This window comes from Fukomys damarensis, unplaced genomic scaffold (assembly GCF_012274545.1).
Source record: "Fukomys damarensis isolate Sample0158 unplaced genomic scaffold, DMR_v1.0_HiC HiC_scaffold_21, whole genome shotgun sequence".
NCBI classification, from domain to species: domain Eukaryota; kingdom Metazoa; phylum Chordata; class Mammalia; order Rodentia; family Bathyergidae; genus Fukomys; species Fukomys damarensis.
In genome coordinates this window covers 16,391,234-16,405,584 of record NW_022900933.1, presented here as the reverse complement: position 1 = coordinate 16,405,584, position 14,351 = coordinate 16,391,234, and the positions used below count along the sequence as shown (strand labels likewise).

General features: G+C 43.0%; 2 protein-coding genes across 7 annotated transcripts in view; one reads left to right on the top strand and one right to left on the bottom strand.

The window, feature by feature from the left end:
* Positions 1 to 2,434, bottom strand: part of Lin52 (lin-52 DREAM MuvB core complex component) — a 97,500-nt gene extending 95,066 nt beyond the window's left edge. For 3 of the 5 annotated variants that reach the window (XR_004518316.1, XM_033766681.1, XM_033766683.1), the window contains exon 1: positions 1,999 to 2,434. Coding sequence is in view for 4 of the 5 variants with exons in the window: in XM_033766681.1 (XP_033622572.1) it covers positions 1,999 to 2,029 (31 nt within the window). In the remaining variant the exon portion in view is untranslated. The remainder of the gene's footprint in view (positions 1 to 1,998) is intronic. The other 2 variants (XM_010645477.3, XM_033766682.1) reach the window with 2 other exon arrangements.
* An 82-nt stretch (positions 2,435 to 2,516) lies between these two features.
* The window catches only part of Aldh6a1 (aldehyde dehydrogenase 6 family member A1), a 24,408-nt gene continuing 12,573 nt past the window's right edge, over positions 2,517 to 14,351 (top strand). The window contains exons 1-5 of one of the 2 annotated variants that reach the window (XM_010645479.3): positions 2,517 to 2,647; positions 9,915 to 9,971; positions 12,988 to 13,062; positions 13,230 to 13,391; positions 13,779 to 13,911. In XM_010645479.3, the coding sequence (XP_010643781.1) occupies positions 2,600 to 2,647; positions 9,915 to 9,971; positions 12,988 to 13,062; positions 13,230 to 13,391; positions 13,779 to 13,911 (475 nt within the window). In that variant the 5' untranslated portion in view covers positions 2,517 to 2,599. The remainder of the gene's footprint in view (positions 2,648 to 9,914; positions 9,972 to 12,987; positions 13,063 to 13,229; positions 13,392 to 13,778; positions 13,912 to 14,351) is intronic. The other variant, XM_010645480.3, reaches the window with a different exon arrangement.

Below are 14,351 nucleotides of genomic sequence, written 5' to 3'. Positions count from 1 at the left end.
TAGGGCCAGGGATGTAGCTCAGTGACATAGCACCTGTCCCCCTTGAGGTCCTGAGTCCCAAGTTTTAAGCAATTAGCTCTATGTCACAGAGCTGACTGTGTGTGTATGTGTACATGTGAACATAACATAAAATTTAACATTTTAACCATGTTTAAGTGTACAGTTCAGTGACATTAAATGCATTAATACTGTACAACCATCATCATCCAGTTCCAGAATTTTCTCACCTTCTCAAACTGAAACATAAACTCTCCATTCCCTTGGCTGACTTTTTAAATGCCATTTCTTTTCTAGAGGAAGAAACTTTTGTCAAGAGCACACAAGTAGGAAACTCTCCTCTGATTCTGAACATCCATAACTTCTCATGGAGTATCAAAAAGCTTAAGACTGGACTGTATACTTTAAAAGTACCAATAAACTTAAATAAATAAATAAATAAAACTTAAGACTGGGACTGGGGATTTAGCTCAGTGGCGCCCATGCCTGCCTGGGAAGTGAAAGGTCCTGAGTTCGATCCCCAGTTCCAAAAAATAAGACTTGGTTGAACTTAAAATTTAAAAATAAGGTAAGATATTACTTGTGCACACATTCGTTGAAGGCAGATCGCTCACCAGGCACTGGTTTAAACCTGGGATCCAACTACAACAAACAAGACAGACTCGGAATTTATAATGGGGCATGAAAAGGACAAAGTCAACAGAGCTATGCTGACAATAAAGATACTGAGGTAATGAGTAATGGAAGGGCGACTACAAATACTGGGTTCTAGTTGAGCCTCTTTGAAATGCGACATCTAAAATGAGAACTGAATGAGCAGTGGGACAGGGTGGCCCACACCTGTAATCCCAGCTCTTTGGGAGAGTGAGGCAAGGTGATCCCAAGTTCCAGCCTAGCCTGCTGAGCAACTTGGTGAGATCGTGCCTCAAAAATTTAAAAAATGTTTCAAAATGAGATTGTGATGTAGATCAATGAGAAGGTCCTGGGTTCAATCCCCAGCACACTAAGATAAAATAAAAATAAAACCTGAAATGAAAAAATGATACCATGTTTGAGTCATCCTTCCACCTCCTAAAGCACCCACCACTTGTTTTTCATACAGGAGGTATATATCCAATAAAGCTCTCCCTGGCCTTACTTTCCTCATTCCTAAAATGAATGTCCAAGATTCTTTAGACATACACAACATGTCTGAAAGGGAAAACTACCTATCAATGAAATCGGTGCAGGGATGGGGGTAGCAGAAGCAAAAAACTAAATGAGTTCAAAACAGACTGCAAGACTCTACATCACTAACGCAGACTACACCAAAACTACCCAACAGCTACCTGAAATGACTTGCATTTTAGACAGCACATAAGCAAAAATTATTCACTCTCTCAGCCCAAGGAAACAAATGCACAAAAGAGACCCAAGAGAGGCCGAGACATATGCAAGATCACATTAAAAACCTCAAAACTTATTGCCTTTAAGACTGTCACGGCGAGAGAACGAGAAGTCCCTCCACTTCTCTTTATTTTGTTGCCAGGGCAACAGCCCCAAACTGGGTAGATAGCAGAAAATCGCTGTTCTCTGACGGACCAGTCCTGAGGTGAGGTCAGCCACCAAGAGCAGTTAAGGGTTGAAGAACACTTCAACGGGACGCCCAAAGAAGGAGAAAGCTGTCTTAAGGCACCTCCTTTCCCGTAGCAATATTCCCTCTTCAACCCTTAACTTCACCCAATGGAGCTAAGGGAGGGCCAGGGTGAGCCCAGTCCTTTCGCGGGGAATCTGTCCTCTGCAGGTGTCCTCTTTCTCCCGTCACAGAGGGGAATCTGGGTAACTCCAGAGATGCTGAGAAGAGCTGACGAGCTGAAGACAGGGACGCATCTCAGACAAAGACGTAGAAGAGAAAGAAGAGGAACTCAAGAAAGAAGTGTAAGTGCGACGGGCAAGTGGAGAGTGGAGAGGCCCAGGGAAGCAACAAGATTGCAGGCCAAGGATCTCTAAGCCGGTTCTTACCGTCAGTGGGAGACGCCATCTTCCAACCCATGCCACGTGATGTGGCCAACCGTCGGCGGGAAAGTGAAGATCCATAAGCCACGCCCCAAACGAGATAGCCTATCCCCAACTCGCAACTCTGTCTGTTTTCCCCGCCCCACAGGTCAATATTTGCCTAGCACCGCCCCTGGTAGCCACGCCCGCTGCGCGGTTGTTAAGGTGGAGCCACGGCAAAATTCTTGAAGTGTCTTATTTATTTACCGATTGAGGGGGCGGGGCCTTGGGTGTGCTTGTGGCCAATCGGGGTTTCAGGTTAGGGGGCGGTGTCTCCTCGTGTTTAATATAGAGTACCCAAATCTCTACGAGCGGACTCGGAATCTCCGCCAATAGAATTAACTAAAGTGGGAGGGGGGCAAGGACTCTTTTGCTTCTGACCAATCACATATCGCCAAAGCTAGCAATGAGGTGGGCGAGGGAGCGGATATTCACGCGAGTGATTGGCTAGAGAAGATGGTTTTTTTTCCCCCAATGAGGAGGCCCGGCAGGATGGAGGGCGAGGCTTGGAGCTCTGGCTTCACTGTCCGCAGAAGTGCAAGGAACGGAGGAGAGGCTGCCGAGAGCCATGGCGGCGGTGGTGACGGCGGCAGCGATGCGGGCGCGGATTCTGCAGGCGAGTGAGGGTGGCTCCGAAGCTAGGAATGGATCCTTTCCTCACGCTCTCTGAGCCATGCTCCAGCAGGACCGACTTTTGGGCCAGCCCCTTCTGGGCCCACTCGACCCTGCGTCCCTGTCCCACTCTCTTGCTCCCTACAGTCCTTCGCCTTGGATGCAGCCCTGGACTGTCGCACCTGGCCCTTTGCCCATCCAGTCCTGACCCTCCTCTTTTCTGGTTCCGGCCCACTCTTCTCCAGTCCTGCTAGGTCCCTGCTTGCTTGCTGTCACCTCGGTCCGACCACCGTCTTTCCTTTTCACCTCTGCACTAGTCACTTTCCTCTCCCCAGAAACGCCCATTTCTGGTCACCTGTCTTAGAGTTCTTTCCCCTGCTGGGAGCGTCCAAATTGCTACACACACCCACACACACACCCACACGCACACGCACACGTTGCGCGCCATCTTCTCTGTTCTTAATTCGAAATGAAGGGGTAGGATGTGTGCAGGGGGGCGTGGGGCGAAGATCAGTGGTTGAACTTTGAATCTCCTAGGAGCCTTCAATAGGTTTTCACCAAAGGCAGCCCTTTAGCAGGCAGTTTTTCCCACCTATTTTGCCCTTTGTATTTCCACAAGTTCTGTATTTTCTTGCCAAGACATTCAGTTAACCTTGCAGTGAAGTTACAGCGTTTACATTAGAGGTAAATAAGGGCACGTTGTTAAGTTTCTACTATAGTTCATGTAGTTCAAAGGAGTAAACATCTTTCCAAAACAGGTATTAGAAAATGAGAGCTGAGGAAGACCAGAAGTTCCAAGCTCTTACCCCGAGTCAGCTCTTTAAGGACAACACAACCTCCACTCTGGTTTCGCTCGGAAGTCAGCCTAAGAAAACTAGTAGAGCTATAGAAACTGCATGCCTGAGTACTGTGGTCCCCAGCTCTGTGCATAGCCTTTCCCCTGTTGCTTACAGCCTAGCAAAGACAGACATGAGGCAAGGTTTACTTCTGGCAAGATACTCAAAACTGCAAGAAACAGCATTGCCTTTCTTATTTATTCCATCCAGCCTGGGAACATCTATATTGTTATGCCTTTAGGTAATATCGTTATTTATCAGATTTCAGAGGGTTCTACTGCAGAAATGTATGCATTTTTAAGATTGTTGGCAGAGTTAGCCAAGATTCATGTTTGAATATGCTGTTTAAAGAGAGTGTGGGTGGAAGGTGTTAGATAGGTTTGACTTCACTCATATTTCTTGCAGTGATCTGCTTCTTTTCTGGCATCTTTTTTTTTTTTTTTTTAGTAGCAGGGAAACAAAGTTTCCATCCTGTGTTTTCCACTACCAACTCTTCCTTGAAATCTGTTACTGAAATTAGCTTTTTTCCTTTGCCTTCACTCCCATCACAATGAGACTGAGAATCTTAAGAGTCCTTTGTACCAAAGAAGAACATCTCTCTTCCTATGTATTTTATTTTTGGGCTGCGGATTTAGCTCAGTGGTGCTGGCGCCCGCCTTGCAATTGCAAAGACCGGAGTTCGATCCCCAGTACCAAAAAAAAAAACAAACAAACAGAGAATCCTATGTATTTTATTTTTGAGACAGATACTGTTTTTTTATTCATTTGAATAAACCTTTGAACTTACTTAGAAAAAGACCAGAAATAATAATCCTTAGCCGACTAGGAGTTACTGTAACATGAAATTTTGATAGTCTAAGCCAGGTGTAATGGCTCTGGCCTGCAACTCTAGCTATGAGGGAGGTAAGAGGATTGCTTGACACCAAGAATTGACACCAGCCTGGGTAACATAGCAGGATCTTGTCTCAAAAAAAAAAAAACAAAAAAACTCTAAATTCTGGTAGTCATGAATATTAGAGGACTAATAAAAGACTCTCTAAATGGGGTGTGGTGGTACTCTGGGAGGCTGAGGGAGGAGGATTGCAAGTTTAAGGCCCTCCTGGGGAATTTAGCAAGACCCTGTCTCAAAATAAAATCAAAAGGACTGAAGATATAGCTCAGCACCCCTTGGGTTCAATCCCCAGAACTGAAAAGATTAGGGCTGGGGATTTAGCTCAGTGGTTCCACTGCCTGCCTTGCAAGCGTAAGGTCCCAAGTTCAATCCCAGTACCAAAAATTTTTAATTAATTTAATTAAAAAGAAAAATGATTTATAATCGTACAAGTTCATGTTTTAAGTATTTAGTTTATCTTGTGTTATCAAGGCTAAACCTAAAAACTCTGTTCCTTGTGTTATTATCATTTCCATTGAGAATTAGGAAAACTAGTCTGAAAGAGACTCACTGACTTACCTCAATAATGTGGTACAAAGACTACAAGCTTCACAATCATACTTAGATTTATTTTTATCCCAGCTCCACCTCTTTTTTTAGCTAGGGAAGGGAGTAATGGGGATAGATCCCAGGGATGTTTTACCACTAATCTACCTCCCCCAAGTGCCAGTGTTACAGAGATGTACCAGCCTGGGCAAGAGAGTGAGAATTACCTCAAAATAAGAAATATTTTAAAAGGACTGTGGATGTGGCTCAGCGCAAAGGCCCCAGCTGTAATTCTCAGTAACAGGCATACACGCATGTACAGTTTAAGTGATCTACCATGCTCAAGTTGGTTGATCCAAAAAGCAAGCACATGAAGCAAAATTAGTATCGTATGGTTGCTTGGTAACTACTCATTCTTTCATTCTGCGGATGGGTGCTTACTCTATTCCAGGAACCATGCTAAGAGCTGAGGACATAGTGGTCTAGAGATCTAAAGGGAAAGACAATTCAATACACTGTTATTTCATAGAGACGAGGAATGGAGGAATTCAGCTCCTTTAGGAACTGCACAGTGACACTTCTCAGAGCAAGTGATAGCCAAGTGGAGACCTAAAGGAGGAGAGGAAACAAGCAAATGGATGAAACAGTGCCAGGCAAGAGGGATCAACATGTGCAAGGGCAAAGAACACAAAACATGTTCCAAGTGGCTGCAGCAGAGAGAGCAAGGAAGAAAGTAGAAGCTATGAAATTAGAGGAGCACCTAGGCCTAGTGGTGCACACCTGCAATCCCAGATACTCAGGGAGGTGGAGATAGCAGGATCACAAGTTCAAGCCCAGACCAGGCAACTTAGCAAAATACAAAGGACTGGAATATAGTTCAGTGGTATAGCATGCCTAGGTTCAAGCCCCAGTGCCGAGAGAGAGAGGCAGAGAGAGAGAGAGAGAGAGAGAGAGAGAGAGAGATGCAAAGATAATATATAGTCTTCTAATCAGCATCCAGGTAAGTGGAAAGGCACTGGAGGTTGTATTGTTTTCTGGCCCCAAGGAAGAAGCCTCGCTAGCCCTGTGCATACTTTGCAAATATCACTGAACTACATCCTCAACCCTATTGGAAGGTTTTGAACAAGGGAGTCATCTGACCAGATTTGCATTTTAGGAAGACCCTCTAATTATCAAGTAGAAACTCTATTCAGAAAGCCCTGTTAGCAAGCCATTATTGAAGTCCAGGTGACATACAAAAATGTGAAGTAGTGGCGAAGAGGTGGTGTGCTCCAAAGACTTCTAGGAAAACAGACTGCCAGGGCTTGTTTGACTCACCAAGGAAAGAGAGGGAGACAAGGTGACATTTGGGATTCTTCTCGGGCAACTAGGTAAACAGTGATCCCATTCACTGTAAGCCCCATTGACTGGACAGGTGGGCTGGAGGAAGCAGAGCAGATTGGTGGAGGATAGTGGGAGACAGCTTTTCCAACATGTGCTTACGTGGAGATGTGGTGAGGATAGTTACATGGATGCTGCCTGAAGAAGATTCTAAGAACTGCAGATTTGGGCATCATCAGGATCTAGATAACTAAGCCATAGGAGTTAAAAATCATCCAAGGAGCATATGAAGATTGAGAAGAAAACAAAGCCTAGACCAATCCTTGAGGAATTCAAAGATTGAATGACCAGGTGGAAGAGGATGATGAACCAGGAAAAGAGGCAGAGAAGAGATGCCAGGGCATCCCAGAAGACAGTGCAAAAGGAGTGTGGGGAGGAGGACAATCACCTCGGCTGAGGTCCAGTCCAGGGAGGACTGAGAAGCCTCCATGGATATAGGGAGTCACAATCGTTTTAGTCACACTCCTCACTGCTGGAACAAAATATCCCACCCCCCACAACTCAGAGAAGGAGAGGTTTATTTTGGCTCACACTTTGTACAGGTTTCAGTCCATGTTCAGGTGGCTCCCGTGCAGGAGGGCCTGGCAGAGGAAAAGAGACTTCCCGGAATGGCAACCAGGAAACAGGGTGAGGGAGGAGCTGAAGAGGGAGAGAAACCCTTCCAGGCCATGCTCCTGTGGCCCAGTCATCTCCCAAAAATCCCACCTATGAGCACAGGAGGCTTTCAGGGGACATCTGTTATCCAGGTTCAGCCCATGGCCTGAAAAGACTCATGCACATGCCTCTATGCAAAAGGTTTTTAGTCCGTCTGTAAGAGTTGCCAAAGTCCTGACAGTTTCAGCATTGTGGAAAAGTCCAAGTCTATACTCTTAACTGAGCCCCTATAAAAAAGTCAAAAGAAAGTTAAATATTGCTGATGTACAAAGGCACAGAGTAAACAGGGTAATTAGGAAGGTTGGAGTAGACTGAAGTTAGTGGGAGATGATGAAATAAAGATAATAGAGCCATTAATAGAGCCTTCTTAGGAAGAGTGGCTAAGAGCAGGGGACTCAGGGTCAGCGGGTAGCTCAGTGCACAGTGCCTGTCTGGCAAGTGTGAGGTTCTGAGCTCGATCCCTGGTACAAAAAAGTAGGGGACTCAGATTTGAGGAAAAGGAAGGATTTAATTATATATATATAATATAGATCCATACACACGCACACGCGTGCGCGCGCACACACACACACACACACTGGGGATCGAACTTGGGACCTTGTGCTTGCAAGGCAGAAGGCGGAACCACTGAGCTAAATCCCCACCACCTTTTTTATATTTTTTGAGATATGGCCTTGCTGTGTAGGCCAGGCTGGCCTCAAACTCATGGCAATCCACCTGCCACAGCCTCCTCAGTGCTGGGATAACAGGCATGTGCCCCCACACAGGATCTTATTTTAGTGTAATATGCTTATAAAGCAGCAATTGGATAGAGAGAATTTTAAGGTTTAGGAATGGATAATTGATGTGATTGTTGTGAGATAGAGAAAGTGGACTTCAGAGTATGGGCAGAGATTAACTTTAGATTTCTTTAGTCTATAGACACTGTGCATGTCTGTGTCCCTTCACATTGCCCTGAGGGAGTTTGCTGGCCACCTCCATCAGGTGTAGGTCACTTTTGCAGGCTTGCTAATAAGTTGAAGAAGTTAAACTTCATTAGGTACATAGGTGCACACCTATAATCCCAGCACTTGGGAGGCTGAGGCAGGGAGGATTGCCATGGGCTCCACACTGAGTTCAAAGCCAACCTGCACTACATAGTGAGACCCTGCCTCAAAAAAACAACCCCCCACCAAAGAAGTTCTCATCCCTCATCCTTTTGTTTCTGATATCTCTGAAGTAGGAAAAACAAAGTGAGAGAAATAACAGTTGAAAATTTTCAAAGAATTATTGTTTTGAAATAGCAAAGTAAAAGCAAATAAGTATACATAATAATAATATTTAATGAATAGCAACTCCATGCTAATTATTTTCCATACCTGGACAATCTTGATCGCAATAACTATAAAGCAGGTGTACAAAACAGGTGCAGTGCCTGCCCTCCTGCAACTTAGTGTTTGGGGATAACAGTTACCTAGGCAATTGTAACACCAAGAAATAAACCTCACTGGGGAGACATGGGATTACAAAACAGGAATGTCTAACCTAGTCTACAGTGGAAGGCAGACAGCAGGGGACCTTCCTGTTATTGAACACCTATGTACCGGGTACTACATCGGTATTGGGAACGTGGCTATAACAACACTTGGTAGACTCCGGAGAGTGTTGATGTTTTGATTAGTTTTTGTGGGGAATGGGAGAGGAAGCAGACTCGACATTTGCAAGGATTGTCTGCTGGCTCAAAGGTCCAGCACCCTTTACACGGGGGATAACTGCAGATGCACACAAATTCTTGTGCTTTGGTTAATACTAGTCTCTCTTCAGACAAGATCGTAGGTGATAAATTGCAGCTTTATTTAACATCTCAGTTTTGCGTTTCAGGTTGCTCCGAGTTATAGTTCAAGAGTCAGGTTATTGTAACTGATCCTTCTCCCCCCATTTTCTGATTTTATCCTATCAGATACTGCCTATACCGTACATATCCATCACCCAAAGAGTTTACCATATTCCCCATCATCCCTGCTTTGTGATACTACAAATTAGAGTTTGTATTTTCTAGTTTTATATATAGGGCCGGGGATGTAGCTCACTGGTGCAGCCCCCACCTGGCAAGCGTGAGGCCCTGGGTTCGATTCCTGGTACCAAAAAAGAAAAGTGAAAAAAAAGACCCCCCCAAAAAGCCCCTAAATGAAACCATCTATGCCTAGCTTCTTTCACTTGCCATACTGAGAATTATTCATGTTGTATGTATCATTTCGTTCCTTTGTACCATTGAGTAGTATTTAATTTCTGAATATACACATCTCTTTCCTTATTCATGCGAGTAGGTGTGGACATTGAGTCATTTCCAAGTTTTGAGCTATTGCAAATAAAGCTGCTGTGAACATTAGTACTCAATTATTTATATATATGTATTATACTCACATTTGATTAAGTACTATTTTTACTTCCAGTGATTATATACTATATTATTTATGGCTTATTATACTGATTATATACTGTATTTAACACTTAGGTATCATATTAGGTAATCTCATATTCTTAGATTTATGATGATTATACTTTCTAGGCCAAAAATGGGGAAAATATGATATGACCAAGAAAAAAAAATTTTTTTGAGATAGGGTTTCACTTTGTAGTTCAGGCTGGCCCTGAACTCTGTAGCCCAGGTTGGCCTTGAACTCACTGAGATCCTCCTTCCTCATCCTCCCAAATACTGGGATTTCAGGTGTGCGTAACCACGCCCAGCTCCAAGAAAATTTTTTAAAATCATGACTGTCCTAGAAACTTAACTGGACACAATTATTTTGATTTATTTTTCCTTCATAGTTTTCTGTGTCTCATCATTTCATATATTTTTTAAATGACTATATGGCCCTTCAGAACACACAAGTTCTTTTCCACATACCCACAGTAGCTAATATAATGTTGAGTTTGGAGTAGCCTTTCACTACATCTCAGTAATTTTCTGCTCTCGTTTATCAAATCATAATTTTATCCCACAGGTTTCTTCCAAGGTAAACTCTGTCTGGTATCCAGCTTCCTCCTTCTCTTCTTCAGTGGTGAGTATCTTCAGCACTAAAGCTTTACTTCTGAGAATGAATCAGTTAGTTTTGGGCTATCTTCTTTTCTTCTTTATATTATTGTGATCAGACTGTATGTGAAATTATCTGTCTTGATTTTCTTATGTAATATTACGTCTATCAGACACTATCTGTACTACACAATTTTTGTTCCAAAAGGTACCATGGCAATTTCTTTTACAAAAGGAACCTGTACCTTATTGAAATTAATTTGACATAAAATAATCTATACATATTTAAAATGCATAATTTGATCAGTTTTAATGCATCATCATTATCAAAACAAAAAACATCACAATCAAGATAAAGAACATTAGGCCAGGCGTGGTGGCGCATGCCTGTAAATCCCAGCACTCGGGAGGCTGAGGCAGGAGGATCGCTGTGAGTTCGAGACAAGCCTGGACTACATAGTGAGTTCCAGGTCAGTCTCAACTACATAGTGAGACCCTGTCTCAAAAAACAAAACAAAACAAAAAAGATAAAGAACATTGCTACCACCTGCCTTACAAATGCAGAGACCCAAGTTCGATCCCCAGTACCAAAAAAAGAACATCCATCACCCTATTATGTTGTAAGCATTGGTTTGTGTTTGTTTTGTTTTGTAATGGTATCAGAGATTGAACCCAGAGATATTCTACTATTGTGTTACACCCCCATCCCTTTTCATTTTGAAACTGGGTCTGACACTGTTGCTGATGTTGGCACTGAACTTAAAATCCTCCTGCCTTAGTCTCCCAAGTAGCTGGGATTACAAGCTTGTGCCACTACCCTCAGCTGTAATTATACTTATATATATATATATATATATATATGTGTGTGTGTGTGTGTGTGTGTGTGTGTGTGTAAAATTATGTTAATATAATGTATATATAATATATACATATATAATTATGTATAATTTTATATTTTTTATTATTTTAATGGATGCATAATAGTCCTCCATCAAGCACATGTAACCTCAATTAATTTCTTCATGTAACATTTAGATGACTTTAGTTTTTCAATAATATAAAATATACATAGGTTTTTTTTCTTTTTTACTTACTACATTAAAAGTACAAACATTTCTGTGGCCTCTAGAAAGTTAGACTTTTTAATAGTCTTTCTATGTTGTACCAGCTGGTCTTGAATTCCTGGGCTCAAGTGACCCTTCTGCCTCAGCCCCCTGAGTAGCTGGAACTATAGGCACATACCACCACAGCCAGCTTCTTGTAGAGGTTTGGTTGAACCTGCTAGATAGTTTTTTTCTACACAACCTTTTTTTTTTTTTTTTTTGAGTCAGGGTCTCACTATATATTTGAGACTGACTTGCAACTCTCTATGTATCCCAGGCTGGTCTCGAACTCACAGCAATCCTCCTACCTCAGCCTCCCAAGTGCTGGGATTACAGGTGTGCACCTCCATGCCCGGCTCATGTTGCAATTTAATTGCCATTGTGGCTGTACTGGGTAGTAGAACTTTTAAGAGGTGGTAAGGTTGTTAAGAGGGATTCATGACTTTCTTGCTTATGGGCCTTCGCTGAGACAAAATACCTGACACCCAAAGTTAAAGGGAAAGGGTTAATTTGGCTCACAGTTTGTAGAGGATTCAGTCCATAATCAGATGGTTCCTAAGAAGGGTGGCACAGGGGAACAATTCACGTTGACAGACAGTAGCAAAGCAACAATAGACCTTAACTGTGTCTTTTTGCCCTTTTTTATCTTATTTAGACTTCATGGGGTGGGTAGCACTCACACCCTTACTCCTAGTGCCCTTGAGCCTAGCATTGCACCAAGAATCAATCACACACTCTAGACAGAGTCACCTAAGAAAAAGCCCCACCTATGACTGCATGAGGCTTTGGACATCTAGACACAGCCATAATAGAGCTCTTTCTCCTTTTGCTACATTACTACCCAACACAAAGCCCTTGCCAGATAAAGCTACCTTACCTTAGACTTCTAGCCTCTAGAACTCTGAGATAAATAAGCTGCTTTTCTTTCTTTCTTTAATTTTGGTACCGGGGATCAAACTCGGAACCCTGTACTTGCGAGGCAGGCAGCAGTGCTTTCCTTTATAAATTAACCAGTCCCCGAAATTCTGTTATAAAAACAAAACACATTCATACAGACCTCTTTGAAAATTTAGTGAAAGTGAGTTCCTTCAAAAACACATAAGAAAACCAAAAATCAAAAAACCCACGAAACACCTGGATAGAAATATTTTTAAAATCTTTCAGTCATAAAGATAAGGCATATGGTCATGTGACAGAAAAATCAATGGGGCCAACAAGTTAATGGCTAATCTTTGTTAACACAGAGTGGCTGCTTTTTTAAAATGTAAGCTTCACAGGGATTCTGGGCATGATGGCATTTGCCTATATCCCAGCAGAGGGAGGCTGAGGCAAGAGGATCACAAGTTCAAGTCCTACCTGGGCAATTTAGTGAAATCCTGGCTCCAAAAATAAAAAGGTCTGGGATGTAGCTCAGAGCAGAGACTTTGGGTTCAATCCTCAGTACTAGGGGGAAAAATGGTTTCACAAGTGATGTGAGTCTACTCATGACTTCTACTGAGTGAGTAACGGAGAATTTGCCAATCTGAGAGAGGTAGTAGTATTGAGAGGTACTGCCATACTTTAGTATTATGTGGATATTGTGTATCTCTTCCTTATTGGTAACATTTTTGTCGTTGTTTTCAATACTGGCTCTTGAACCCAGGGCCTCATGCATACTAGGCTCATAGGCCTGCACTCTAGTGGTGAGCTATATCCCAGCCTTTTTTCATTTTTAAGACCTCGCTAAGTTGCCTCGCTGGGCTCAAACTTTCTGTCCTCCCAGCTCAGCCCCCAGAGTAGCTGAGATTCCAAGCCTGAGCCACCACACCCAGCCCTAATGATAACTTTTGTGGACACTAAAAGACTCAGTTGTCAGCCTGGATTCCTTCTTCTTTGTGAAAAGGAAATAGGAAAGCAAAACAACAAATTAATGTTAACTTTTGGTTTCTTTTTTTTTTCCAGCCAACTGTAAAACTCTTCATTGATGGGAAATTTATTGAATCCAAAAGTGACAAATGGATTGACATCCACAACCCAGTAAGCAAAGCTTTAAAACTAAAACTGACTAGCGTAGAGTCTTGGGGGCATGGTAGATGGTGAGGACCCGGGTATATATCATGAAGCGTGTGGTACTGCCTTGGTGAACAGACAGAAAACAGAGAGGGCAACACTGGCATGGTGTGATGACTTCTTTTTCCCAACAGGCCACCAATGAGGTCATTTGTCAGGTCCCTGAGGCCACCAAGGCTGAAATGGATGCGGCCATTGCTTCCTGCAAGCGTGCCTTTCCTGCGTGGGCAGACACATCAGTGTTAAGCCGGCAGCAAGTCCTGCTTCGCTATCAACAACTTATTAAAGAAAACTTGGTAAGAAATCTACGTAGTATCATTCTCCACATTGTTGCCTAGGGAGAGTCAGTCACTCCTCCTGAGACCTTACCTAACTCCACCACAGAGACACACTGACTATGGCTCTCACCCTGATTCTCGCCTATAGTTTTGTGCTTCCTTGGCTAACAGAATTAAATGGAGTAACATAGGGACTAGGGCTGTAGCTTGGTGATAGAGAATATGCTGATTATGTACAATCCCTAACGCCAAACTGATAAATAAAAAAGAAGGGAGGGAGGCTGGAAGGGGAGATGAAGACATAAGAGAGAGAGGGAAAGGAGAAAAGGAAGAGGAAGAAGGAAGGGAGGGAGGAAAGGAAGGAACATCCTTGCATTATTTTCTATTTGTGTGTGTTCTCTCCAGAAAGAAATTGCCAGGTTAATCACAATGGAACAAGGGAAGACCCTAGCTGATGCTGAAGGAGATGTATTTCGAGGCCTTCGTAAGCTGGTTGCTCCTCATGGGAGTTTTTGGAAAGAACAAAATAAAATGAGAGGCAAAGATCCCAGAATGGGGAGGTTTCTTCTTTATGTAGATTTTGCTATCTCATGATATCTTTGTGTGTGTGTGTGTGTGTGTGTGTGTGTGTGTGTGTGTGCGCGCGCAGTACTGGGGATCGAATCCAGGGGTGCTGTACCACTGAGCTACCTTCCCTGTCCTTTTTATTTTTTATTTTGGGACAGGATCTCACTAAATTGCCTAATCTTGCACTTGTATCCTCCTGCTTCAACCTCTCGGAGTGCTGGGATTACAGGCAAATACCATGGTACCTCACTTCATGATAACCTTTTTAATGCTTACTTTAGGGCTGGGGATTTAGCTTAGTGGCTCCGTCGCCTGCCTCACAAGCCCAAGGACCTGAGTTTGATCCCTGTATCAAAAAAAAAAAAGTATTAATGCTTACTTTAAAAATTGCAATACCAAAGCTGGGCATGG